Below are 27260 nucleotides of genomic sequence, written 5' to 3'. Positions count from 1 at the left end.
CCGCCATATCCCAACTGTCCCCCGCAGGACGGGCTCCCCCGCCACCCCCGCGCCGCGCTGCTTTGCGCCGGGCCGTGACGTCACCCGCCGGGGGGCGTGGCCACGGCGCTCCCAGGGTGCAGCGCACAAGTTGAGCCATCTTGGGCGAGGGGAGCTGCGGCCCTACCGCGCTCCGGGAGCTCCGGGGCCGGCGCAGCGCAGCGGGTCTGCCCGCCCGCGGCCGCTGAGCGCCGCTCCCCGGGCCGCCGCGCCGCCGGCACCCCGCCCGCGGCGGGGGTTTGCCCGTGGGGCGAGCCCGCGGGCCGGTTGCGAGCAGGATGCGCCTGGCGCTGGTCTCCAGGTAGAGCGCGGAGACAGCGGGGGGCGGGGGGGGGGACACGGGGCCGCCTGGGCCTCGCCCGGCCAGCGCGGGGCCCCTCGCGCGGGGCGGGCCGCGGGCCCGCTGCTGCGGCCCGCAGGAAGCCGCGGGGCGCTCGGAGCGGCGGCAAGGAGAAGGAGGCCTGGCCGCGGGAAGAGGGCTGCGGACAGGGAGGAAGAGGAGGAGCCCCCCCGCCCGCCGCAGGAAGCCGCCGGAGGATGTACGGTAGCGCCGGGGGCCCGGCCGGGACACTGTGACAGCCCGCCCGAGCACCCCGCTCGCCTCGCCACGGCCGGCCGAACCCCTTCCTGCGGAGGAAATATGTCCAAGATGCCGGCCAAGAAGAAGAGCTGCTTCCAGATCACCAGCGTGACCACGGCGCAGGTGGCTAGCAGCATCACCGAGGACACCGAAAGCCTGGATGATCCGGATGAGTCCCGCACCGAAGACGTGTCTTCTGAAATCTTTGATGTTTCCCGAGCCACGGACTATGGCCCCGAGGATGTCTGCGAGCGGAGCTCCTCTGAAGAGACTCTCAACAACGTGGGCGAGGCCGAAACTCCCAGCAGCGTCTCTCCCAATCTTCTTTTGGACGGGCAGCTGGCTGTGGCTGCTGCTGGGGTGGCTGCAGCCCCCAACGGGGGGGCTGTGCCTAAAAGTTCGGCTGTGCCCCTGCCAGCTGCTGCCCCTGGCACTGCTGTGGGGGGAGGCAGCAGTGCTCAGGCTACCCTGCCTTCCACAGGGCCTTCTGCACCCAGTGCCCCCGGGGCCATGTCTCAGACGGCAGCTGCCACGTGCAGCTCACGCTTCAGGGTGATCAAACTGGACCACGGTACTGGGGAACCCTACAGGCGAGGCCGATGGACGTGTATGGAGTACTATGACCGGGACTCAGATGGTGGTGGTGTTCTGGGCAGGACTGGAGATTGCATTAGGCACAGCAGCACCTTTGAACAGGCTGCTCAAGAGAGGGACAGTGGCCTCGGTGCCACAGGAGGTTCTGTTGTGATCTCGGCTGTGCCAGCATCAACCCATGGCCCCGATTCCATAGCTGACAGCTCCCTGGCTGCTGTGTCACAGCTGCTTCAGACAGAAAAAATGAACCAGTCCTCTCTACAGCAACCTAATTTTGTCATTGGGCAACAACAGCAGCCGCAGCAGCCCGTAGGTGGGGCCGTGCCTCAGAGTACTGCTCAGCCTGTGTTTTCTGGGGCTTCGGGAGCAAGTCAGCAAATGATAGTGCCGCAGCAACCACAGCCACAGGTAAATCCACAGGGTGTTTCACAGGCTGGACCCAACGGGAAAGGCATGGCACCTCCAAATGTGACAGTAGGGCAGTCGAGCATTCCTGTGGCCCAGCAGCAGGTGCAGCAGGCAAACATACCAGTGACTCAGCCTCAACAATTTGCTTATTCTCAGTCCCAGATTCCACCAGTGCATCTACTGCCGACGCAGCCTCCTGGGCAAGCTGAATACATGCAGCATATGACAATTATGCAGTCTCAAGGAGCTCTTCAGCAGGCTACTACAAGCTCTGCTTCAAGTACTGTGGCCTCCAGCCTTCCTGTGGGGCAGGTCACAGGCCAAAACCCCTCACCTGTGGGAGCACCAGTGATGGGGGTGTCAGCGCAGCCCAGCGAAGCAGTCGGACAGGGATCGGGGTTGTTGCAAAGTGGCCAGGCACAAGCCAGTCAACCTGCCATCCCACAGCCGGGAGGTGTGGTGCAGCCAGGCCTTGGACATACGGGGGTTGTGCAACAGAAATCTGTGACTCAGCATCCAGTGGGGGGAAGCAGTCAAGTGTCGGGAATGCCTGGTGCTCCCCATGCGGTGGTCCCTGGAGTTCAGAGCGTGCCTGCGGTTGTGCCCGGTACAAGTGTGCCTAGTGTGTCCACCACCGCTTCTGTTACTATGCCAAACGTCCCTGTTACGCTGGTCCAGTCCCAGCTGACGAGCCACCCTTCTGTCAGCAGAAGCACTGGCGCAGTCCAGTCCCAGCACGTTGGACACTCGATGATGCAAGGTGCGCCCAACGCATCCGCCAGTCTGCCTCAGACAAACCTTGGACAGTTTCAGACCCAGGCCCAGTCCTTAGTAGGCCAGATTGATGATACTAGAAGAAAATCGGAACCCCTACCTCAGCCACCACTTTCTCTTATAGCTGAAAATAAACCTCTTGTGAAGCCTCCCATTCCAGACACTCTAGCAAATCCTCTTCAGTTACCTGCAAGTACTCCAATGAACAGTCTTGCTAGCTCTGTTTTTGGCATATCCATTCCTGTTGATGGTGATGAAGACAGGTATGAATTATTTTATAATGCCATAAAAAAGAACTGTATTTTTAGGGGGAAAGAAGTCAACTTTCAAGTTACTGTCAAGTGTTTTTTGTAAATTCATATTTTCAGAAAGTTGCGCTGAGGTTCACCTTGACTATATTTTTATTTTAGGAACACAAACCGTAGCCAAGTATTTAGGCAAGTAGTGAATTGTACTTGTTCTTTCCGGAGTGTGTGTGATTACTTTTCTCACAAAATGGGGTACAAAGTAGTCTGAAAGCTGCTTAATGCACAAATAATATGACCTCTTCAAAATCAAAGGCTGAAAACTGTCTTTCTGTAACCAGTGGCTCAGAATGTGAGAGGGCCTATTCTTTTTTCCTAAATGCTTTATAAAACACTTAAGTGATAGCTGGGCTAAAATGACGCTCTATTGACGGTGTTAAATCTGAGGTGATATCTCAGGGCCATCAGGTGGGGCATCTTGGGAAGCTTAAGGCTTTTGACACAGATTCTTGATTTTTATCCTGCTGCGGAGTTAACACTTTATAGTGTCAGTAAGGAAAGTACTTGCACTTGGATGTGGATTTGTGTGCAAATCTGTATGCAGGGAAAGCTCTGCAGAGAATGGTCCTTTGTATTGAGAAGACAGACACTACTTTGGCAAAGATGTGGACACGGTGGGAAGTACAACCTTACACTGAGGGTTTTTTTATTGGAACATAATTTGGAACTATGAGTTGTAACAGAGGGGTGTGGTGTGAGCAGACTCCTAAGAGGGCCTGAGATAGGGAGTGGGTGTGTGAATGCTGTTCCCATAGACACGTCAGACTGCTCTGAAGGCCAAAACTATTTGATTGACTTCTTTTAGGGAAAGAAGAATCAAGCAGTGTTTGAGCACTGAATTTAAGTCCCAACATTTACTGTCAGGATTGCAGCAGTTTGGAGGAAGGGAATGCATGTATGTTATTTGTTTTTAAAAACAGTCATTAGGCCATTATGAGCAGATCTTGTGGTGAGTTTCTCTGTAAGTCTTCCCTCACCTTGGGACAGCACCAGACGTTAAGCTAATACAGTCAGTGTTGCTTGGAGCATGTTTTAGTAAAGCAGCTGTGTCTGTGGGGCTGGGGGGCAGTGGATGGAGAGCACCTCAAAGTGGATGTTTGGAGAGTTCAGGCTGCAGATTTAATGCAGGCCTGTGCTCGCTGGGTCATTGGCTGATGCTGTGTCTGAGAAAGTAACTGCTGTGGTTTTCTGCTAGAAAAAGCCATGGTTTGGAAAGCTGTGCTGGTTCTGATTAAAGTGGTAAAGGACTGACAAGAAAAAGTTAAACAGTTAAAATTTTCTTGCAGTTTGCCTACCATAAGAAGATTGCTAACCCGGCTGACAAACTGCCTTGTGCAAATAAGGTTGGATTTCAAGCTGGTGGGTTCTTTTCATAGCTCAGTGTTATATGAGAAGATGATTTGTCTGGTGTTTAATCATTCTGTTGATTCAGGAATCAGAAAAAAAGGAATGCATTTCGCATTTGTTTTTCATAGTTTCTAGTACTTAATATAAGTTGTGGTAATGAACATGATTATCTGTGACAAGTGAATCACTTCTGTGTAAAGATAGGGAAAAACTTGTCCTGGTTATTCAGACTAGGAGCTTCTAACTTTGTGTGATACTCCAGTGAGTCAGTTCTTGGTGCTCTTACCCAGAACAGTGATTTTTAAAGTTGTTTTTTAGTTTAGTCTTTGAACTTGCCCCCTTGCAGTGGTTCTTCACATGCTGTTGATGTCTAAAGAGATTCTTTCAGACACTTGGCCATGAGAACTATGAGTAAGAAATGGAAATGGGGTCTGAATGCAGTGTGCTCTTTTTGACAGGCCCTGCTGTGGTGTTCAGTAGAGAAACGAATGTCTGGTTATCAGTGAAGGAGTGCATGTGTCTCGTTTGTCACCTTCTGCCCTGGGTGATAAAACTGTGCCGTGTACTGGGTGGTCAGAAAGCCAGGAGCACTCAAATGGTGTGAGCTGGGAAGGTCATCCTGGTAAGCTGTGAAAGCTCACCTTAAACGGGCCTAGACCTCAATGCAACATAGGAGAGATAGATACAGAGACAGTAGATCAAAGTTTATTCTTTGCTCCCCTCAAGCAGTAGCCTGACTTCCACTGGCTTCAGACAGAGGTGAGAATGAAAACCCAGCAGCTTGTTAAGGCTGTTTTACCTCTTGGTTTTTATTTGTTTTACTCTCTGAAAAGGCTTTATTGTAAAACTGTCTCCTGCTTTTTTCCTCTTTCCAGCCACTTAAATTGTGCCACTACTCCCATGGGCTTTGCCTAGCTGCCTTATCTACTGGAATCAGTGCTGAAATAGTTAATGAAGACCTTCAAGTGTTGTTAATGGGCTGGGGGTTGACAATGATTAAGGTGCAAAGGGAGCTGATACATCATGAGTCATGGTTTGTGCTGGCAGGTCCAGGAAGTTAACACATAGCTGAGTTTGGAGAGGTTACTTGGTGGTCATAGAAGCTATAAATCTGTGGAAAGCATTTTTCTCTTTTGTCTTTCTTACTATTAATGTGTAACATCCCCGGAAATGGGGCTCAGTGTGTAGGCAGGTATCTACATTTCTTCTGGCACCTTCAGTTATACTTCAATATTTGCATGTGCTTGAAGCTTCACAGACTTGTGTAGATTATTCTCCTGTAGTCATCTTCTAAAACAGTGACTCATCAAGGAGTAGTGTATAGCTCTCAATACCCTGGATTTATCTGGAAAGTCACTCACCATTCCGAATATGAACTGTTTTAAAGGTAAAATAGTTAAGATGGAAATTCTTTGAAAACAGCATGTCAGGAACACAGTAAACATGATGTAAAAAGTTGGTTGGTTCATGTATTTCTGAAAAAAAGTTTTTTGTATTACTCCTATCTTATAGTCTGCTGTTTTAAATCAAACAACATCTAAGGTTATTAGGGGTGGAGGTGTAAGGTTATCTAGCCTGATACATAGAGAGAACTATGTTTATAGATTACTTTCTTCCAAGCCATTGCCCGAAGACTTTTAATTTCCTGTTCCCATAGCCCAGTACATTTTGACAGCAGTCTGTAAAAAACTGTGGTTTCTTGCATTGACCTGATGAATAGGGAAGAATCAATTAATTGGAAAATCTTGTCTGGGGGAGAAGAAAGGGTGGATAGGTAGTCCAAAAGAATAAAAAAGAAAAGGAAGAAAGCCTTTGGGATGTCACAGCTTCCTTGAAAAGCCAAGCTGGGTTTTCAGTTGATGTGTCCAAATTGCTAAGCTCTTGAAAAGGAAAAACTGTTGTGTGAAAGTTATGAAGTATTTACAGCATAACATAGTATTATTTTCTTTTCCTCTTTAAATGTGGCTGCAAGTGAAATAAACTGCGGCAGTGTTAAAGGATGGAGGAACTAGTACTGTTACTGAGGCAGATGTGGGTATTGCTTCCTCAAACAGGGAGTCTGAAAAATATTGCAAGAACACAGTTAGAACTGGGTCTCAAAATTGCTCTGATTCTTCTTTTGTGGGACTTCAGCACTAGTACTAGTTATTTTGAAGGGAGGGCAAGTTAGAGCACCTGAGAGGATTTTGGTATCAATGTCTGTCAGGTTCTCTGCTCACCCTTATGCCCATGTAGACACAAATTTGTAATTGACAAGCAGAATATTTCATCTGGCTTAATAACTTTATTTTGGCTCTTGGGGGAAAAGAAATATGTTGCTTCTGTTAAAAGAATGTTACTGTGAAAGCTTGTTCAAACCTCCTACATGTTTGGCAGACTTTTGGGGCAAAATATTACTCAGGCTGTTGGAAAAGGAGCAGAGTATAGATCATTTTCCAGAGATAACTGACCAGCTTGAACTGTTCCGGCTGTATTCCAGGAACACTAATGAATGGCTGCAATTGTGAACTGTCAGCTACAGCAGCTGGGCTGTTGAGAACCCGATTGTGCAGGGCTCTCCGCAGCGTGTCTCCGAGCTCAGCTAAATTGCATATTTGTATGGAGGACAAACTGCTGGTAGAACCGTGCTCTTGAGACCGTGTTCATCATATAAGGACAAAGCTGGGCATAGGATCATTTAGGTATTGCTCTAGATGCATATTTTGTTGTGCTCCTAAATAAAAAAGTAAGTGTTCTACAAATACATGATACCTGAATTGCCTTAGTACTCAGTATTATCCCTTTCTTCACCTTGCTCATAAACATTTTAGAGGTTTGAGCTCTCATGCAGCTGCAGACTTGTTCTCAGCTCTCTTCCTGAAGGCCTGTGTTTGCGAGTGTGTGTGAAAGCACATGAGAACGAAACGTGGACAGACACACTCCAGAGCCTGGAGAGCCTTCGGTTTGACAGTTTGAAAACTAAGCTGGAACTTCTGGGGTGACCTTCGCAGTTGGTGGCAGCAAACGATGGTTAAGGCAAACAAACTCTAGTTGGTTGTGTTCAATCCTTGCTGTACTTTCTATAATAAAAATTACCAAAGGTAACTGTAGCACTTCATGAGTTTCTGGGTGGTAGAAAGCCTATCATGCTCTGCCGTCAGTTTTGGAGTGGTGCAAGATAGCTAAACAAAACTGGTTACTTGTTTGGCAGTGCTGTTTCCCAGTTTAAACATTCAAATGCCTTTGTTAAGGACAAGTGAGTACATTCTTAGAATCAATGAGGTACAAGTGTTTTAGATGAGAGAGTTACTAAAAGGAGGAAATGGGGAAAGTAGTTGAAATAAATTCACAGTGATACTGTTCAGTTTGTTTGAAAGGCTCTGGTGACCAGCCCTGACAGGGGAGGTTCCCTGTACCTCAGACTCTCGAGTGTTCTGCTCAGCTGCTAGGGGTTACTTTTTTCCTGCTCTCCTATAGAAGAGTGCTAATGTTCCATAACTGACTTCTGTATGGCAGAAATAACAGCATGTGTTTTATGGAAGCTACTTTAAACTTCTTGTTAAAAGCTGAATATTCAAGTATTTGGATGCTTTGAGAAGGCAGGACTACCAAACTGCTCTCAGACTCCAGAAGGGCTGTAAGTTCTCCAAGGCTGCATTTTTACAGGAAGTGCTGATAATTTTTTATGACTTCAGGTGACACTATAGTAAAGAGGAGTTGCTCCCTGTTACTGTACTGGATATTTGAGTTATTAGCCTGTTGCATGTTGAGGCTGTATATTAATTTTCCCGCTTTAAAGCTGGTGATAAGCAGTTTCTGTTGCTCAGGAGAAGTGCAAACCTTGTTTGTGCTTTGTGTCAGCAACGATTCCTCAAGAAACTTCTGTGAGACTCCTCCTGCTAAAGTACATCTGGATGGTTGTGTTCAGTAAATCTAGATTGTCAAGCACAGGTGTCTGCTTTTATTCCTGTATTTGACAAAGTGTAAAGAGAGAAGTATTTATAGTAACTACTAAAGCCACTGTCTCCTGAGAAGATTCTCCAGATGTAAGAGGTCACTTGAAGTGCAGAGTAAGGTTGTACTTTCATTCCTCTTGAAAATTATTCTATCTTTAAACTTCACACTTCATAAATACAAATGTGTCTTGAGTGCCAGGAAATCTTTGCCTTATGGGGTAATCTATTTTTACTCAGGCAGGGCAGGTGAGTTACCTGGCCACATGAAGGACAGCTGGATGCTTGTCTTAATTTTCTTTGTCAAATAAAGCAAAATTAGTCCAAGAGAGTGTTTATCTGTTCTCCCTTTGAAACTATGAAGGATGCATTTGGATTGTGACAGCTCGCATGAGTGCTTTTGTCAGTGCAGAGAGAAGGTGGAAATATTAATTAGCGCCCTGGAGAGGTATCAGCTGTTTGCCGCACTGACAGCTGGCGGGTTTATCTGGTATGCACTAAAGATTACAAACTGCAATGGGGATCTGGGCACAGCCCTGCAGGTGTGGCCTCAGCAGTGCTGAGTCCCTCCACCTGCCGGACTTTGCCTTGTGCAGCCCAAGATACCATTCACCCCTCTGCAGTGAGGGCAGAGTCCTGACCCATTTATGTCTGGGAGGGGACGAGTGTGGCAGGTGTGTGAGCTTGCAGTGAGGAAGTGTCGACTGGATAGAAAATGAGAACTGCTGTCAGTGAAGTTTCTGAAGCTTTTGTATCCATCTCAAGCAGGTTTAACATCCAGTAGAGGATGGGGTGGTCAGAAATGAGGGTTAAAAACCCTGCTTGCTTCTCCGTCAAGTTACTTCAGCTATTTTTGTAGGGGCATAGATGAGAACTCCTGGGAATGTCTCTTATGTAGAACACTCTTTGGTGGGTGCAAAGCCTGTAAATACCTTGACCAACCCTACAAATGCATTTTTAAAAATACGGTTTCTGTAAACCAAGTGGCAAGCACTCACTGACAGCACAGGCTGGCCTGAAACTTGAGTGGTAGAGACTTTGTAAATGGTGTGGGAAGGCAGACAGATTTGTAATATACTGTGTAAATAACTGTGCCATACATGGCCTAGGGTCTAATATCTTTTTTTAAAAGCTAAGTGTGTCATTTGGAACGTTTGCTCATAGATGAGTTCCTGACCATTATCACATAAGTAGCACAGGTGGGATTTGTCTTGAGTCTGCTTGAAGCTGTTTTATCCACTCTTTTTTTTTTTTCCCCACTGATGCTGAAATACTTTGCTGTCAAAAAAACAGGAGCCATTTGTATTTATATATGACTGAAATAGCTGAAAGTGTTGTCATTATAACTTAGTGGGAGGAAAAAAAATCCCATTTTAGTGCAGTTTTATTCAAGGATGAGTATTCAAGTCCTGTTCCACTGTGCAGGGCCACTTTCACCAGAAGTCACAGGCAGCTTTCCCTTCATCGCTTTGTTTGAGAAGATCGAGTTTTGTGGGCATCACAGGCAGCAGGAGCCTGATCATCTTCAATAACATGTTCATACATACAAATACATGCCTTTTCTTTACCAGTCAAGTTGTATAAAAGTCAATACTTTTGAGGAGTTTTGCAGATTTTTGGATCTATAATGCAGTAGTAGAAAATGTGGATCTTTTTATTTCAGAAATGCTGAATTTATTATTTTGCTCCCTCCTTTATAACAGTGTATCAGGGTCTGCTGGGTAGGAGCACTCAGAGCTTGCTCTCTTGAATGGGATCATTTGCAGGAGAGTATCATGGCATAGTGATATTCTTTGGCAAATCTCAATAGATGCTGAAGGTCTCCATCCCATGTGGAGTTCAAGGTGTTGAGACCATGGTTTTCAATAAGGCTTTGTTTGCTTTTGCTTTTGGTTTGGTTTTTTGGTTTTTTTTTTTTTTAATTTGTCTCAGTTCATTCAAACTTGAATAATATTGGTGAGCTTTTCTGTGGCTTTTCTTGAAAGCTGCTTGATAGAGGCAAGAATCCCTGACTAGGTCAGGCAGACTTTCTGCTTTACTGTTACCAGCTTGTAATCTCTAAGTTTCTCTCTGAAAATGTGATCTGCTGTAGTTTCTTTTTGCCTTGAAGGCAAGCTGTGCATCATGTGAGCTACTTTGTCCTGTATCCTCCCTCCAAGAACTGAAGGTTGACTATATCCAGTGAGAAGACAAGTCATTAGTATGAGAAACCTTACACGTGTTACATGTTTTGATTTGAGAACAGAAGCTCTCAGATTAGTCCTCACACAGTTTGTAAGATGATGTAATTAAAGTTCATCCTGACAGCCTTCACAGAGCAGCCATGCTTCATTAGCAGGTGGTGTGTTAATCAAGGCTTCTGTGGCAAGTGCTGTCTGGGAGAGGAGGAGCATGAGAGTGTTGGGTACCTGGCTGGGACAGGAGTGCATTGATCCTGGCTTCAGCAAGTGGGAAGACAGCATGTTGAGGATGGAAAGGGTCATCGCTGAATGCTGAAAACCTTAAATGTGTTACGATTATAGGTTGTGCACAGCACTCCTGCGGCTTGGGGACCAGTCTTTGGGACCCAAGAGAGCTGGACTCCAGGGTTTTGATCTGCAGCTGTTGAAATCAGGAATAAGAAGATACTTAGAAGATTGTTGTATTCTTCCTATGATTAGTATTAAATAGTCATACTGGAATTCACTATTTGAGCTCTTCAGCAAAGCTCCTTCAGAAATAGTGTATGGTTACTACCCAGTACAGGTAATAACGAAACCTTTTTTTTTAATTATTTATTTTTATTAAAATCACATAATTACGTAAAGCAAATAACAGCATTGGTAGGGGTTGAAAAATATTCCTGGTGTTGTTTTTAAATACCCAAGCTCACCCAGAGCAGGGGAAGGCTGATGCCAACATTTCAACAGAGCAGGCAAGTGATCAGTGAAACGCCTCTGCCAGACTTCATACCCTGTGCATTTGAGACAGCTGTCTGCATTTCCTTCTCCTTAGAGACTTCTAGTCGCTGCAGGAAATTATTTGCTAAAATCTTCTTTTGAGAGCAAGGTGAAGAAGTATGGGGTACTGCTTTTGATTTTTCCAGTGAAGATCAGTTCCGTGCAGTGTGCTTTCTCTATGCTGTTACGATATTTTTATTTTGTAGTAGCCTGTGAAACCCCTTTAAATCCATCCTGGTGTTTGAGAGCTACTGTCCCAAAAACTGTTGTGTGGGCTGGTCGTTGAGTCAGCCCTTCCTCTCATTTGTACCTACAATGTACCTAAAACTGAGTGTTAAAGCTTCGAATTCTTGCTGGTTTTTTAGGGTATGTATAGCAAGTATAATGGCTTTAAGGAACTGCGTGAACAGAATATGCAATTAAACACATCACTTCAGAGCTTGAGATGTTTTTTACCTGAATTTTGCATTGACTCCCCCACATTTAGTCCCTGTCAGCTTTCTCCTGCAAAGCTTTGTGCTCCAGTTACTGGTTTGTAGCTTGAGTCTTATTAAAGACAGCTGATTCAAAGTTGCAGCTGCTTTAAATAGAAGGTGCTAAAAGTAAAGTGAAACATCTTTTAAAAGGAGAAGGATGGAGAAGGAATTCTGTTACTATTGTAAACATCATCTCAAAAATGCCCTAAACTGTGCTGCGAGTTCCCTGATAAGCTGTGATCAAGGGATCATCAAATCCCTCGTCCAGATCCCAGATGAACCCTGCCAAGTGCTGTAATTTTGAGACCAGCTGTAGTCAGTCCCCATTGCAGGTCATAGTCAGTACCCCAGTAAACAGCCTTTTTTTGGGGGAGCACTGAGACACAACTGAAACCTACCTTGGGTTTGAAATACTTCTGGATAAAAGTACATCCAATCTTTTATAAACTTTAGACACTAAGGAGGGATTAATTTGTTCTTTAGTACACAAATGCATCCGTGTATGGTGACAGTTCTCTTGAGCTCAGACTGAGTGCTTACCTATTCAGTAGTAATTCTGATGTTAAAAAAGGTTGAATATAGTTTTTTTGCTGATTTCCTCTTCAAGGCATCTTTGAATCACTTCTTTCTCAAAGTGCTTGGTTCACTTCTGGCTCTGTAGCAGTAACACAGATGCACAAAGTTCCACCCTGGTGTGCTTCCTTTGAGAAATGTGACCGAATAGCACTTAGTTTGGACAAAATGCCCCGCTCCTATATCTCTGTGCACAGGATGGGAGCTGGAAGATTGCTATTGACTTCCCAATCCTACTGACACGTTAGTGCATGATTAATGGCCTTATTTCTAGGATCAGGGTTATGAGAATAGGTAGGCATATATCCTTCTGGAGAGCTGGTATCCAAACCTGGCCATGAAATTGAAGCTAAGGGCTCAGGCCGAATAAAGCAAGATTTCAGTTACTCTGTGTATGTTCTGTGTAGAGGTTTGACACCTTTGCAAGGCTTTTATTTTTTTAATTCTGTTTAGATTCTTTTCTGTGGAATTGCAGTAAACTACTCATGTTTTGTACTTGTGCAACTGAATATTGCTACCAGAGCTTACTGCTTCCCCCTTATCCTTATTGAATTGCATCCTTTTTATTTCAGACCATTGCTCCAATTGGGCAAGATCTTCCTGAATTCTATTCCTGCTGTCCAGAGTCCTTGCAGATCATCTGCAGGTATAGAGATAGCCTGTACTCCATTGCCCAAGTAATGGAGTAAAGTATCCCATAACACACTTGGAGGAGACCCTGGGAGAGCACTGATGAATGATCCTTCCACTGAACCCTTAGAGAGCCACATGCACAGAGTAGTTGCCAATGGTGGACTTGCTTTGTATGAGCCGAGCTCTTACTAACAAAAATGTCATGCAAGGTGATGTTAAAAGCTCAACTCATTTTATGGCATGGTCACATCTCCTGTGGCTTTCTATATGAGACCTGTTAATTGTTCTCAGAAGGAATTTTGGCTGAAGTGAGCTTTTGTAAAGGTCGTCCATGTGTACTTGCTACTGTCTGGGTAATAAATAGGTGCTTCTACCCTTCTTTGGTTTTCCTTAGAGGTATTGAGCATGGATTGTCTGACCTGTTGTTTTCATGTTCTTCAAAGACAGGTGCTTAGGCCTTTTGAATGTTCTGCATCATTCCTGTTCTCAAACCTGAAGAAAATAAGTCAGTGATATTGAGAGAGAACTGCCTTAGATGGTATGAATTTTTTATTTGGGGAAAAAAGTGCTATTTTTCATGTGTTCTTCTTGTGGTTACCCTCAGTTGCTGACCTTCTTCAGTAGTTTGAAGGTTTTCATGAGCAATGATGTTACTATTTCTTTCAAAGGAAGTAGCTGGGAAAAAGGCATCTGTGCAGCAGCCACTGTGTGTTGGGCTGATACCCAGTCCAAAGCCAGTATCATTACTTGAACCAAAAGGCATTTATCTGTATACTTGATGATCTGCCAGCTTTCACAGGCATGGTTTCTAGCAAACAGAGCTCTCAAGGATGAAGTTTTTATTTGACATATTGTCGTGATGAATGTCAGTGGGAGGATACATTTCCAACTGTGACGTGAGACTTGGGATGAGGTCTAGGCTTCCCTTTTAAAGGGAGACAACTTGACATGCTGGGCATTCAGAGAACTAAGTTCTTCTTTAAATTTGGATCAAATTTTCTGTTACATGAAAACTGTTCTTAGAAACCAGAGCATGGCAGTAAGTTGTAAATATTGGCATTCATGAGCTTTTAAAGGGCATAAATGCAGTATGTATTGTAGGACTTGTTTATAGAGACGTTTAGGCATTTTTGGCCACTTGCAATACACTTTGAATGTTGAAGTGTACTAAGCTAGTTGTCTGTCATAGTCTGGGACTGAAATCCAGCCCGTGTACCCTTGGGGATACCTGGTCTCTCCTAACAGAGATGGAAGAAGAGTTCTGGGGTACCTTCTGTGGAAGGGTAGGTGGTTGCTTTTTATCTGGGTCAGCATCTGGGGCATTCCTGTCCTGTCTGGCTCTTGGTTCCACTCTGTCAATCTGCCAGGGACTGGGACTGAGTCTTGACCTCAGACCTGGCAGTCTGCCAGGGAAGAGACCTGGGCAATCTGCTTTTCTGGTCCAGACTGTCCCTGCATTCACTTAGGACAGTGTCAGGAGGAATTGTGGTGCTCCAGCTGTGGCACAGTAGCAGCAGACCAGGTTTTACTTCTCCTGTAAGCTGTTTTCTCAGTTGTTTCTGCAAACAGAAAGGCATTTTTAGGCACTCTGTGGCCTTTCACTGTTTCTTATGGTTAACACTAGATGCCTCAGCAGTCTGAAACTCTCACATTAGTTCAGATCTGCATGTGAGGCGTCATTCATGCTGCCTCTGTGGATTTGCTTTTCCTGTTTAGGTACACACACCTCCATTAATTATTTTTAAAATATATAGCTGGGGAGTAGAAAAGGTTCTCTTATTTGTCCGAAGTAATGCAAAAGCAATTTCAGCAGTAGGGGTTATACATGAGAATCTAATAAGGAAAATTTTTCCATATCTTTTCAGATGCTTGCTTAAGAATAGTACGAAAATATAGAGCATATAGTGTATCGGTATAAAAATAGACTATGTGAAATACATGCTGTGTGGTTATAAACCACTTTTTATACCTAACAATAGTAACAGGGCTTTATATGCTGCAAGCAAATTTGTCTTGGGCGTTGAATGACTTTCTATTTACAGCCTCATTCTGAGGAAGGGGCTTTGCACACTCCTGACAGCTGCATTAGAAAGAAGGGCCTGGGCCTTCCTTTCGGCAAAGGAATGCTCTCTTGATCTGCAGATGCCAATTGTCTTCCACATGTGAAATCCTATTAGACAAATGTCCTTCAGCTATGGTGTTGCTCTTTTTATAGTTACTTGTTGAATTGCGTGCAGTGCTTCTTAGAAAAATGTGAATATTACCAACATAAGAGGATGGTGTTTATCAGTTTTGATCAAGCAACTTCTGTAACAGGTTTTAAGCTAAATTCCAGACTCACATGAATTTTTTTTTTGAAGGGTACAGTGCTGAAGGTGGGAAAAGGAGTGACAGACACTTTAAACTCAGACACTTCCTGATCATTGCTGATGCACAAATACCATTATCCTTGTGAGATTTTTGTTATACACCTGCCATGAGAATCAAATTACTTCTGATAGTGTTTTGTTATGGTGCTGCTTCTGTGATGTTTTTGTTTTATTTTGTGTTTTTTGCTATGCAGTAATTGTAGTTATATTGAAATAATTAAGTAATTTGAAGAAAGTTGTTTTAAGAAATATTCTTGCCGTAAACTTAGAAAAGGGATTGATACCTGTGCTTCCACTGTTGATATAAACTTCTTGTTTTAAAACTGATTTTGAAAGGAATTTGAACTCATGCTTGCATTTCTGAAGATTATTCAGCAAGGTCGTTGCATTTGTCTCTAGGGCTGGCATAGCTCTGCCCACGTGAGGATGAGCAGTTTGAGGAAGGGAGTTTCTAAGCCTCAGTATAACACTGCTGCAGCCACTGGCAGCAGAGAACTGCATGCTTCATCCAGTATCTAGTTTGCAACAAACGTTCAGATGAGACTTTGGAGAAGTAAGATTTTCTAATTACACTGTCAGTACAGTTGCCATGGTGGGGCTGAGGCTGGAGGGTCAGGCTGCCAGGGCTTTGGCACTGGTGATGTAATGTGGCCATAGTGAGTGGTTTTCAGCAAGGTTACTGTGCTCTGGCCTTGAGGTTGTGAGAGCTTTCTGATGAGTGCGTGGCCAAGGGCTTTCATTAGCTGTTGCCCTGTTGCACCTTGGGAAGGGAAAGTGGAAACGTGATTGAGAGGTGCTTACAAAGAGTTTATATTCCATTTTTCATTTCTAACTGGATCTGGTTTTGAGTTATAACTTGATCTGTTGTAGTTTGAATGTGACATATTAAGCTCTGACTTCCAGGTCCCCTTGGAGGACTCATCTGTTTTGAGTGTAAAGCAGGGAGTTAAGTAGGATGGAAACACTGGGTACTGTGTGCAGAGGTAGTTTGGGACATACTAAAGATGTGAAAGGTATCTCTTGGGTTTTGGTATGTTTGGCATTGGGGTGGTGTACAGCTAAACTATACAGCGTTGCCAGCAGGACGGGAGGTGTCTCACTGTTGGCCTTACAGTCATCTTTGTACAGGAGCAACTTGATGTAACCTGAAAATCCACAGGGCTTGAGAATTACTATTTTGTTTTGGATCCTTGTGTCCTTAATGCAAGCCCATAGAAACAGTGGGGCCTTTCAGACATTAGTTTAAACTGTCTGGACAGCTAATTCACTTTGTAATGCGGGTTGAATTAAGAGGGTTGATATTTTTGTTACGTACCCATTTTCAATATGTCTGTCTGATTCTTGGATCTCATAGGAATCCGTCAACTGCATTCTACCAAGCGTTCCATTTCAACAAGTTACACGAGTCAAAGACCACCTGGGATAGGTATGGATGCTTGAGTATGGAATGCATACATGCTGAGGTATGCATGAACTGCTTTGCTCTCTGCAAGTTTCTCATTGTTTTTGTTTGCACAGAACTGCTGCCTGTGTTCAGAACTCCATATTGGGCTTCTGCAGTTTGAAGAGGTGAAAGCAGTCATGGAAGTGAAGTATTTGTTCTGAAACATGGAAGTAAACTCTAAAATATGACATGACTTTTTTTTTTCTCCTTCCATTATGCATGTATCATACGTGATGTGTAAGCTCGGAGTTTAATGCTGGTCAGCTCCTAGCTGACCTTTGCCAAAATATTTACTGTTTCCTTTTCCAGAAGAGGAAACTTTTTGGCATTAAGTCCTGTATCAAAAAACACATTGTGAAAATTTGTTTAAGCACTATTTTGGTGAAGTTAAGATATACCTATCTTAAAACCAGGAAAGGAAGCTTTCTGGCTTACTTTCATTCTGCTGAAGTAAAGCTGGATGGGGAACACAAGTGAACTGTGACAAGGACAAAGTAAATCTCCAAAGTTAGCATTGAACTCATTGTGAGAAACTGCAGTGAAGTGCAACAGAGTCTTATCTGGCACGGATAGGACTTGAGAGAAGTGCATTACTAATTCATCAGTAGCTGCAAACTGTTTCTTTCCTGTGCTTTAATGATTTTGGGGGATTTTTTTTTGTCAGCATTAAGTTGAAGTCCTAGTGATTACATGATTTAATGCCTTGTGCTGCTCTGGCTTGTCAAAACTTCTGCTTAACAAGCTGTGTAGAATGTAAATTTTGTTTGGCTGTTGAAGTATTGATAACCATTTCGTCACTGGACTGGCTGTATTTGACTTGAAAGGCTTCTCAACTTGCACAGCTCAACTGAATCCTTTAAAGTTTGCTTGTCAACAGTTTACAACCTTCATCATTGTGCAGTATATAAGTAATGCTAAGTGTCCTGCTCTTCTTAAAAAAATTATTTTGTATTGATGGGGTGCTGGCATTAAGCTCAATTTCAAAGCACATCTTCCTTTTTCAGCAGAAAGTTGGACAAATTTACGGTTTTGCTTTAAGCTCTGGATGATGCCACTTCCCTGTATTTATGGAACAGAGCTGGTATTTAGGTTTCAAGGACTCGTTATTTTCACTGGAACAAACTTCAGGGCTTAGAATACACATTTGGTTTGTAGACCAAAAAAGTCGCTTTGTGGTCTAGCCTTTAGCTGTTTTCTTTATTTTCATGCCTCAAAATAAGTCTTAAGATGAGGAAGCTAATTTAAAAAAACCCTAAAATCAAATAATGAATGATTAAGACGGAGGCTTCACAAATCTGGGGTTTGTGTACAACGCCTGAAGCAAATGCTGGAAATGTGGGATATAGAAGAGCATTAAATTCAGGTAGAAGAAAATGGCTGCCTTTAAAATAACCTTGCATCTTTCCTGATGAATACTTTGTGGTAAAAACAAGTGTTTGTGTGAACATAAAATGAAATTCATCAGGATTGATGCATGTTTTAAACTTACAATCCATTCAAATTCCAAAGTCTTTGACGGGATTTTGCAGGTTTTGCATTTATACCCCAGTTATTGGATTTTAAGGTCATGTTAGGCAGCTTTCCTTCACGGGGTGACTGAAACTGAGAAGCTTTCAGCTATAAACTTCCAGTAAAAGCTAGTGGAGGGAATGTCAGGGGCATCAGTGAGCAGTGCAGCTGGTTGTGGGAGCCCTCACAGGATGGAGGTGGGGAGGTCCGTGTGGGCAAGACACAGCAGGGGCTGTAACAAGAACATGGTGTGGGGCTTCTTTTTGTCATCTCTGGTTTGGGAAAGAAAAATCCCTGCTGTGAAAACAATAAGCTCGTGTGACTTCCTCAGAATCCCTTTGTTTCCCATTACAAAATGTGGGGGTTGACACACTGCAGAGCACCAGGACCATGAGTCTGCTGGCAGCGAGCTCTTAATTAAGTTTTGCAGCACTTCAAGAAGTAGTTTGTGAACCTGAGGGGCTTGATTTAGGAGACTTCGGTGTAAACAGAAAATCTTTGTGTTACTCTAGTACTTTTTTCTAACAAATATGGATTATTTTCCTATGAGTAGCTGTCTCTGGGGACCTGTTGAAGTCAGCAGAGCTAGCCACACGATACTGCAATAGAGAACAAGAGATTGCTGAACTGCTCCAGTGAATAGAAACTATTTTATTTTTCACCAGCACGCCATGGCAGGAAGAGTGCTGGTGACACTCAAACCAGTAAGTGTTAGGGAGATACTGGTTGTTGCTGACACATTAGCAGGGATGTTTTCTTGCACAGTGCTCACATAGGTGTTGCTGAAGGCACAAGTCTCACGCGTTGGTCTTCTCAACCGATGTGGTTTAAGAAGGGGAATAGTGGCTGCTTGGCATATTCACGTGAGTCTGGGTGACTGCTCTTCTGGGCCTGGGTTGTCTTTGCACAGTAAAGGTGCCGTAGCAGCTTTAGGTGGGTCTGCCTAAAGCACATTATTGGTAACTTGAATTTAAAGCAGTAGGATTTATGTTTCCGTTGCATTTATGTGTGAAGCATTAAACCTTCACAGTATAAATTAACTCATGAAATGTGTGTGGGAACTCCTGAGGTGGTGAATTCACTGCCTCAGCTTGTCACACATTCTCACATGGCTTTGACAAAGAAAAATAATGGAAGTCTGCAGTACTCACACAGATCCTGTTTCCAGGCTGGATAGGTGATTGCACTGGGATACTATCGTTATAAAATCTCTTCATGGGATGGAGGCTAATAAAATAGGCCTTAACTCTTTCAAGAATAGAAAAGATTTCTCTGGATAGACTGAATAGCTCAACCAGTGGTAAGAGAGTAGCTCATAAATGAGTAAACAATGAGGGGAAAGAATAAATGACCACAGGGCTTTAGTTTGTAGTTTGCTTGTAAGCAAAACAAGTGGGAACACTCCAGGGTGCCTTATTGGTGTTTACAGGAAGGTTGTTTGATAATTTGATTCAATGTAGTGACAGCAAAAGGGAGAGAAGAGCTGGGGGTGGTCACTTGGCTTGGGGATGTTCGTCAGACCACTGGTAACACCTTTCCCGCTTAAAGTGAAGCACACCTGGTGCTTTCAAGGATTTGTCTTGCAGAGGCTGTTGGATGGAGCAGTAGTGTCCCATGTGCTCTGCTCTGCAGCATTGGCTGTGAGATGTGGTACATTTTATGCATCTAAAAAAGCAAGAAAACGGCATTCTAGGAGTATTTGGGAGGGTAACTTGGTGTCAAGAAATTCCTCAGGATAGTAGTATACAGATAATTATTAATACAATGGAACACAGAATATGTTTTTTTCACGGACTGAAAAGCTTCAGAATTAGCTTAGGTCATCCTCATCCAGTCAGTAGGATTTCAGTCTCATTTCAGTGTGAAACACTATTACCTAGTCTAGTGCTTGACTGTGCCAAAGTAGGCTCTGTATAACTCAGTCCTAATGTATCCAGCATTGGCATAAAATATACATATTACTGAGCTCTGTGGAATATCTAAAGACAAACTATTGTGCTTTTTTAAGCATACAGAATGAATTAAGCCACAAATACCTTTGAAGTTTGATTCTTAGTCTTTTTACCTAGATTTTGAGGTGAATTTTGAAGTTCAGAACATGTGTCTTGGAAGGATGATAGTTGTATCTAAAGACATTAATGGTGAAAACATCAAACTGAGTACAGTAGCACTTGTTGGATCAATAATTGAAATGGATCTTGGTGCCCATGAATATGAGGTGATGTTGAAGGTTAAATTTTCCTGTGGCTGTTAGCAAGTTAACATTAAGACATTAACCTTTTTTGTATGAGAAGCAGAAAAGGCCTTGGTGTTGTGCAAGCAAGTGCTTCTCAGCAATAACAAAAACACTTGTATTATTGACACCATTTTCGGTGCAAATCCAAAGCACAGCCCCATACCACCTACTATGGAGAAAATTAACTCTACCCCAGCCCAAACCAGCACATTATTCCCTTTATTCCATACTGTTTACATCATGCTCAGGTTGCACACTGTCCAGTACAGCCTCCTTAACCACCACCACCCCTTCCCATCTTTTGCTCTAATATGTGAGTATCATTCTTGTAGTATGCACCAGGCCTGCAAATTGTCCACAGATGTGCACTCAGACTGTTTAGTCTGCAATTTTAGGCTTTGTCTTTCTCTCATGCTGGTCACTCAGGACAGGAGAGCTAGTGTGGTGCTTGGAATTACTGGACACCAAAGCTGAGTCAGGTTGGGTCCTGCTGCTTTCCCCACTGTTGTCTTCACCACACACTGCAGGGCAGTCTCACACTTTCCCCTGCTCTAGCATAGGATCCTGCCTACAGGGACAGTCCTCCTTGGACTTCTCCAGTGTGGGTCCTTCCCATGGGCTGCAGCTCTGCACGAACTGCTGCACCATTGGGTTCTTTCCACAGGGTCAGTCCTTCAGGAACGGGCTGCTTCAGATTCTTCCAACAAACCTGCTCCAGTGTGGACTCCTCTTTCCATTGGACCACAGGTTCTGCCAGGAGCCTGTTCCAGCATAGACTTCCCAGGGCATCATGGCCTCCTTTGGGCTCCTGCTCCAGTGTTGGGGTTCTCCATGGGGCTGCAGCTTGGCCTCTGCTGCCCCATCATCTCATCTACAGGTCACAATCCTTTTGGCTGGAGCTCCAGCCTGCCCAGCGTGGCAGCGCTGCCCTGGGCACCTGCCAGCCCAGGCACATGGTAGTGGCTGTTATCAAGTGTTCCAGGCCATGGCAGTGAGGTGATAAGAGCAGTGTGACAGCAGTGAAAGCGAAAAATGGCCACTAGCAAGCACTGGCCTCTAACAGAGGCAGGCAGGCAAGCCCATGGCAAGCACAGGAGCTTCCAGGCAATAGGTGCACAGAAGGAACAGCTAGATGTTCAATCTAGAACATCCCAGTCAAATCTGTCCTTACCTCAAACCCTTCCGGCCCCACATTGGGTGGCAAAAAGGTCTGTTATGGTTTAATCCTGCCAGCACTAAGCTCCATGCAGCTACTCACTCAACTCCCCCTCCTCCCAGAAGAGGAAAAGTGAGAGAACTTGTCAGTTGAGATAAAGACAATTTAATAGGTAAAGCAAAAGCCACTGAGATTTTTTTAAACCATCAAAATGAGGATTTCTCTGACAAAATAGGGTTTTGGCTACCTGGTGTTTAAGGTAGGAAAACATTGGGTTTACCATCCATCTCTGGGAATGACAAACTGTGCTTGGGGGGGTCTTTGATGTTTTTGCTGACTGTAAATCTTGCTGTGTGCCTTGTGGGCTCCAGTGTGAACTTGGTGGAGCAATATAACCTATTTTTGGGTAGAGCTTTCATTGACATGACCTTCCTTAACTGGGAGGTCCAAGTCAAAATGAAGTGTGCCCTGTTCAGTGTATCCATTTTATACTTGATGGGCTGCAAGAAGCTCAGTGTGGGGTGGGGGTTTTGCTGTTAAAAAGAAATGTTACATGCCCAATGCACCCCTTCATCTGCCCTGTTGTACTTGATGTGGATTTTTTTGCAGTTTTGACAGAAATTGTTAGACTTCTGTAGCTCTTGGAACAATCAGTAATTGGTCTTTTTGTACAAGAGCTAAAGGGTGTCTTTCCTCTTCTAACTCCAGGATTTGCAAGTTGAGGCATTGGCTCTACAGTGGATGGTGCACTCACAGAATGTGTCAGACTCTCTCCATTCAGTCATCCAAAAAGATTTATTTAAGAGAGATTTTTGGGTTTCTTTCTGGCCTTTTCATAAGGACTGGATTGTATTTATATATGTCATTCTGAAGCCATGGGATAAAATATTTTTATGCAAACTGGGATTTGTTGTCAGGAGTTTAGGATTTGAGAAAAGTACAACATTTTAAGATTTGGCAGCACATTCGGAGTTTCCCATGAGAGTAGCTGTCACCGGAGGGTGTGCTCATTAATGTCCCGCAGGAGCTGCTCGGTGTGGGGAGCACTGTGAGATGAACAAAGAACACAATCATGTGGGAATTGCACTACCGTAACATCTAATTCTCAGCTGCTTTTAGAAAGTGACATGACCTATAGTCAGATGGTTTTATCCTGATGGCAAACTGGGGCACCCTCTGTCAGTGTGGAGCTTCTCCTGGGTGGGTGAGTGGGGGTCTGTGTGGTCCCAGCCTCTGCCTGCTGAAGTTGGGGTGGCTGCCGGGATGTGTACAGGGAGCAGGGCTGGAATCCAGAGGGCAGCAAGAATATTACAAAGTAGCGTATAAAGCTGCTTACAGCTTTCAGCACTATTGGTGTCATGTTAAGTGTGGGGTATGTATGTGTGGTAAAGCAGTGGTTTCCCTGGCTCATTCCAGTCACACTTCAGGGAAGAACAATTCCTACACTCACATGGTGAGCACTGCACCCACCCAGCAGGCAGAGGGGAGCTCAGAACACAAGGTACAGCACAGGAAAGGTGCCTCTGCAGTGTGCCACGCAGGTGCAGCTCTTTTGGGAGGCTGAGGGAAGGCTGGCTGTTTTCCTCATGGAACTGCTTGAATGCCTTAATGTGGAGTGATGTAGTGGGGTTTATTTTTAAAATAATCACACTGCAAAATAGCTGAAACAGGGATAGAAGAACAAAGTTCCGGTCTCGAGTTTGACTAGACACCTATTGACAAAAGGTGTATGATTGTGCTGCAAAGATGGAGAAGTAGATCCCACTGTCAAGTGTGGTGTTTGCTTTAATTGTCCTCCTCTTCTTGTTACGTCTTCAGAACTGCTTCATCTGACCTGGAGAGTGGTGTCCATGAAGGGCTGTGAGAGATCATGGAGTCTTGGGGATTTTGTGGTTCATGAACATAGATACTTCTGACAGTGCCAGATGAGTCTGATGCATGTTAATTCAACATGGAAAGGAATACTTCCCTTGGCATGAGTTATAAATAGCTTTTATTCTGAGGAGGTTTACCATAGATAGGGTTTGAAAGAGGCCTAGAAGACCGTAAGAAACTAGGAAGAGTTTTCTTCTGAAATGGGTGTTCGGCACTTTTGGTTTGGGTTTCAAGCTTGGTTCAGTAGAAATAGAGGCTGTTACTCCTTCAGTCTGCAAACCTGCTTGTAAATGCCCAGTGCTGGTACTGATGGTTCTGTGGGACCTCTTAAAATTAACTTCTCTGACCAGTATCACTCTTCAGGAGCTGCGCCGTGTTTCACGTCTGTGGCTAGTACTGCTGAGCGCATTGCCATAATCTTTGTAAAAAGCCTTGAGTGTTTTTTTCTTAACACTTGGTTTTGGTGAGCTGCATAATTCCAGAGAGGCAAGTTTTCCAGCATGACTGCAACCCTTGCATTTTCCCCATGTTAACTCTACTAAATGTGGCTGCACACTGCTGATAGCCATGTCCATGGCTGGGAGTGTTATCAGCAGCTCTCACTGCTGGGGCTGTCACAGCCCAGGAACTGCCGTCTGTGTCAGACCAGAGCTGGGCGGAAAAGGGGACCACTGAGACCCGGGATGGGAGGGTACTGTGGAGGGTATGAGGGCCAGGGTGGGTGGAGAGGTGGCTGTGACAGGGTGCAGCCCTGTGTGCCCTGGGGAGAGCTACAGCTCCTCTTGGAGCAGAGAGACCAGAGTCTGTGAGAGAACAGGGTCACCCCCTGCTCCGAAATCCCGGCTCCAGAGCTGCGAGTTGAGGGACTGGCTTGTGTGCTTGTGGTGTGACTTGGAAACAGACCCTATAGGCTATAAAGGGCTGGATTTCCGTCACACAGGATTCAGAGATGCAGTTTGGGATCTTGTTGGCACAGTAAATGCACATCCTCACAGTGTACTGAGGTGTGCTGGTGGACGTTCTACACCAGCGTGTCTATGAAACAAGCCTGACCCTAGCTGTGACCCATGGCCATGTCTGTCAGCTGTCAGACAGGATCTAGAGAGAATTCACTGGGAGCAAGGAAGTGGCCACAGGGCTCAGAGCTCTGGTCATGTCTCGCCCTCCTGCTGGTTGCTGCCACAGGCTACACAGGCAGTGCTGAGCCAGGAGCTCCTTACCTGGAAGTGGACTCAAGTGAATCCAGAGAACAAGTATTACAGCAGGGTTGGTTTTTTTTTTTTTTCATTGCTTTGTGAAAACACTTTGGAAGAAGTAATACTAGTGGTAAGAATCCCATGAATATCCCTTGAATTCTTGTTTTCTCCAGTGAAGAAAGCTGGAAAATGAGGCCAGGAATCAAAGCAGTTGATTTAGTGTTCATTCTAATGCATTTTTATGGTTATGGGTATCATAAGACCAGTACGAGAAGGTATAAACTGAAGGAGCAGTGTCTCTTGAGAATTCCAGCTGTACTGGGCAACTGGGTGGGGGTGGAGGGTGGGAGAGACATGGGACACCACCCTATGAGTGTATACTGAATCTTGACTCTGAGCTTCAGCCTTCCAATGACAGCATGAGCCAGGAGTCCTGCGGGTGCATAGTTTTACCTGAGTGATAGAATAACACTCATGGAGTTTTCTCATTGTATTTACAGTGCTTCTGGTGCAAGTGTTGTTGCCATTGACAACAAAATAGAACAGGCAATGGTAAGTAAAATATAAGTTATTTCTAATGGATTAATGTGGTTCATCACTGAGCATAAGTTTCTTGCTGTATTGTGTTTCTGTGAGGCTGCGATATCCCTCCTGGTTGGTCAGACTGAAAACATCAATTGACAAAAGGATTTTCTGTATCAACTATGAACGACCACAACCCGTATTGCTTTTACTGCTGGCCCAGGAATGTTTTTCAGTTAATTTTCTTACAAATTACTATGAACAAGTTGATTGAATTTGAAGGAGTGCTGAAAATAGAGTGCTTATTTCAGTCTGTTACTTTAGCCAAGTTCATTACTAGTTCTTCTGAAGAAGGGTCAGGTGTGGCATCCTTAACATGCTGCTCAGCTTCAGTACAGCTGTTGGATTTTTGCTTCTGATGATGTAAAATCTTTCTTATGTTTTGGTTCTCATACACCTCAGTGACTGGGCCTGCATACCACAGACCCATACCCCCAGGTCACAGCGTCAGAGCTGGTGCTTTCCTTCTGGGGAGCTGGGACATCATTCTCATCCTTGGCTTCCAAGTAACCGAAGTGACTGGAGTGCTGGAGACAAAGCTTTTGCTGTCAGGCCCATTTCCTAAAAGGGCTGGGTTGTTTGTGCTCAAAGGCTGGTTTATTCATAAATTTTTAGTGATTGGTATTTTTTTCTCCAGGCTTACTGCCGTGAAAGCAGTAAGTCGTGGGGCTGGGGTGAAGGAAACTCTTCTTTCCTGTGGTGTAACTCTCCCTCCACTTGTTCTTTGCAGGATCTAGTGAAAAGCCATTTGATGTATGCAGTGAGAGAAGAAGTGGAAGTCCTGAAGGAACAAATAAAAGAATTAGTTGAAAGAAACTCTTTACTTGAACGAGAAAATGCACTGTTAAAATCCCTTTCCAACAACGATCAGTTATCCCAGCTCTCAACCCAACAGGCCACCCCCAGTAGCACCTCGCAGGCACAGCCCCCACCCACGCAGCCGCCGAACGTCTCCTCCGCGTGAGGCCGAGCCTGGCTCAGTCCCTGTGTGCTCCCGCCGAGAGCGAGCAGCCGCGCTTCTGTTGTGTGTTTGGCCTTTTCAGTATTAGACAATCATCCTCCCAGAGCTGTCCCCCGCCGCCGTGGCTGCAGTGTGGGAGGTGTAAATCCTCGGTGCACACGGGAGCTCGCAGAGGGAGTCCCTGGGCCTGGGATCATTTCCCTGGGCTTCAGGAGGGAGGTCTGTCAGAGCTTGGGTGGCTCTCTGAAGTTCCCATTGCTCATGGGTTGCTTTGAGCCTTGCTGTCTGGTAAGGAGCAACAATTCCTCTTCAGAGCCACTGTTCTTTTCATATAAGTAACATTTGCCTATGTTAGTTTCATTTATTTGTTTTATTTATTACAGGGCTGCTATTTTCATAATGTACATGAACAATGTCACAGAACTTTTGAATTTTTTTTAATAAATGTCTGTATGGGTAAAATGATAGATGGGATTGCGTTAATAGATACAATGTCTAGGCAATAATTGAACAAAGAATCCTGGCGTATTTCTAACACTAACGGCAATTGACCTTTGGTATTTATTTACGGTAGTAAAGATCCAGCTTGAATGTAAATTTTGTATAGAGTGTAAGTATGAAGACCATAGTGCATCTGTACAGGTAGTCACCAGTCCTTGTGATATAATAAATAAGTGATGGGCTATTTTGATGAAGAAAACTTTGCTCATTTCTGTTTCTACTTTCTAATAGAGAGAAAGGGGCCATGATTCCTCTGCTTTTTGACATTTCGTTTTTGGTTTGGTTTTTTGGGTGGGAATAAAAAGCTGTGAAATTGTTCAACCTACTTTGTAACCAAAGAAGCAAAGCTGTGTAATTGAGTTGGTTGTTGGATTTTTTTTTTTTTTTTTTAATTTTATAATGCACATTCTTTATGTATTTTTTATTTAGTGTTTTCTCATTCACAACTTTCTTTGCTGTCTCGCATGATCTGCATGACCTGTAATCTTTGAACCACTTCCGTACCTCATGTTTTTATCCAGCACTCTTAGTGTAATATGTACTAGTCTGTGAACAATGTCAATAAAGAGAAAGAACAGCTGGTGTTGGTGGAGCTAAGCTAGTGTGCTAGGCACTAGTTGTTAAAACAAATAAATGAAGTGAGCCATCTTTTGTTCATTTAAAATGGTGTTTTGAATTTCGTATGCAGAAAACATTTTGTTACATTGCAGATTTAATGTATTTAATAAATGCAACATGCAGATTAAATGCAGTGTATACTGAGTATTTAAATTAAAAATGTACATTTCATAAATACAGTTTCAAGAAAGACCATCATTTGTGTAAACTAAT

The 27260-nt window shown here is 44.2% G+C and overlaps 1 protein-coding gene across 4 annotated transcripts; it reads left to right on the top strand.

Moving 5' to 3' along the window:
• The first annotated feature begins 244 nt into the window (after nt 1–244).
• On the top strand, nt 245–27260 carry TSC22D2 (TSC22 domain family member 2). 4 transcript variants are annotated; one of them, XM_082288180.1, is made up of 4 exons: nt 245–2658; nt 16324–16395; nt 24886–24937; nt 25698–27260. In XM_082288180.1, the coding sequence occupies exons 1-4, from the start codon at nt 680–682 to the stop codon at nt 25929–25931; spliced, it is 2337 nt and encodes a 778-aa protein (XP_082144306.1). In that variant the 5' UTR covers nt 245–679; the 3' UTR covers nt 25932–27260. The 4 variants fall into 4 exon arrangements, with proteins under 4 accessions (XP_082144306.1, XP_082144309.1, XP_082144307.1 ...); XM_082288183.1 differs by lacking the exon at nt 16324–16395 and adding an exon at nt 12540–12613 and having other exon boundaries at nt 25698–25836; XM_082288181.1 differs by lacking the exon at nt 16324–16395.

This window comes from Coloeus monedula, assembly GCF_965178545.1.
Source record: "Coloeus monedula genome assembly, chromosome: 10".
NCBI classification, from domain to species: domain Eukaryota; kingdom Metazoa; phylum Chordata; class Aves; order Passeriformes; family Corvidae; genus Coloeus; species Coloeus monedula.
This window is presented reverse-complemented; position numbering and strand designations above follow the sequence as displayed.

Excerpts from the sequence above, each read along its gene's own strand:
- TSC22D2 (XM_082288180.1), top strand. The coding sequence starts at position 680 with ATGTCCAAGATGCCGGCCAAGAAGAAGAGCTGCTTCCAGATCACCAGC. Across the intron at positions 2,659-16,323 it reads GTTGATGGTGATGAAGACAG|GAATCCGTCAACTGCATTCT; the intron begins GTATGAATTATT and ends TGGATCTCATAG. Across the intron at positions 16,396-24,885 it reads TCAAAGACCACCTGGGATAG|TGCTTCTGGTGCAAGTGTTG; the intron begins GTATGGATGCTT and ends TTGTATTTACAG.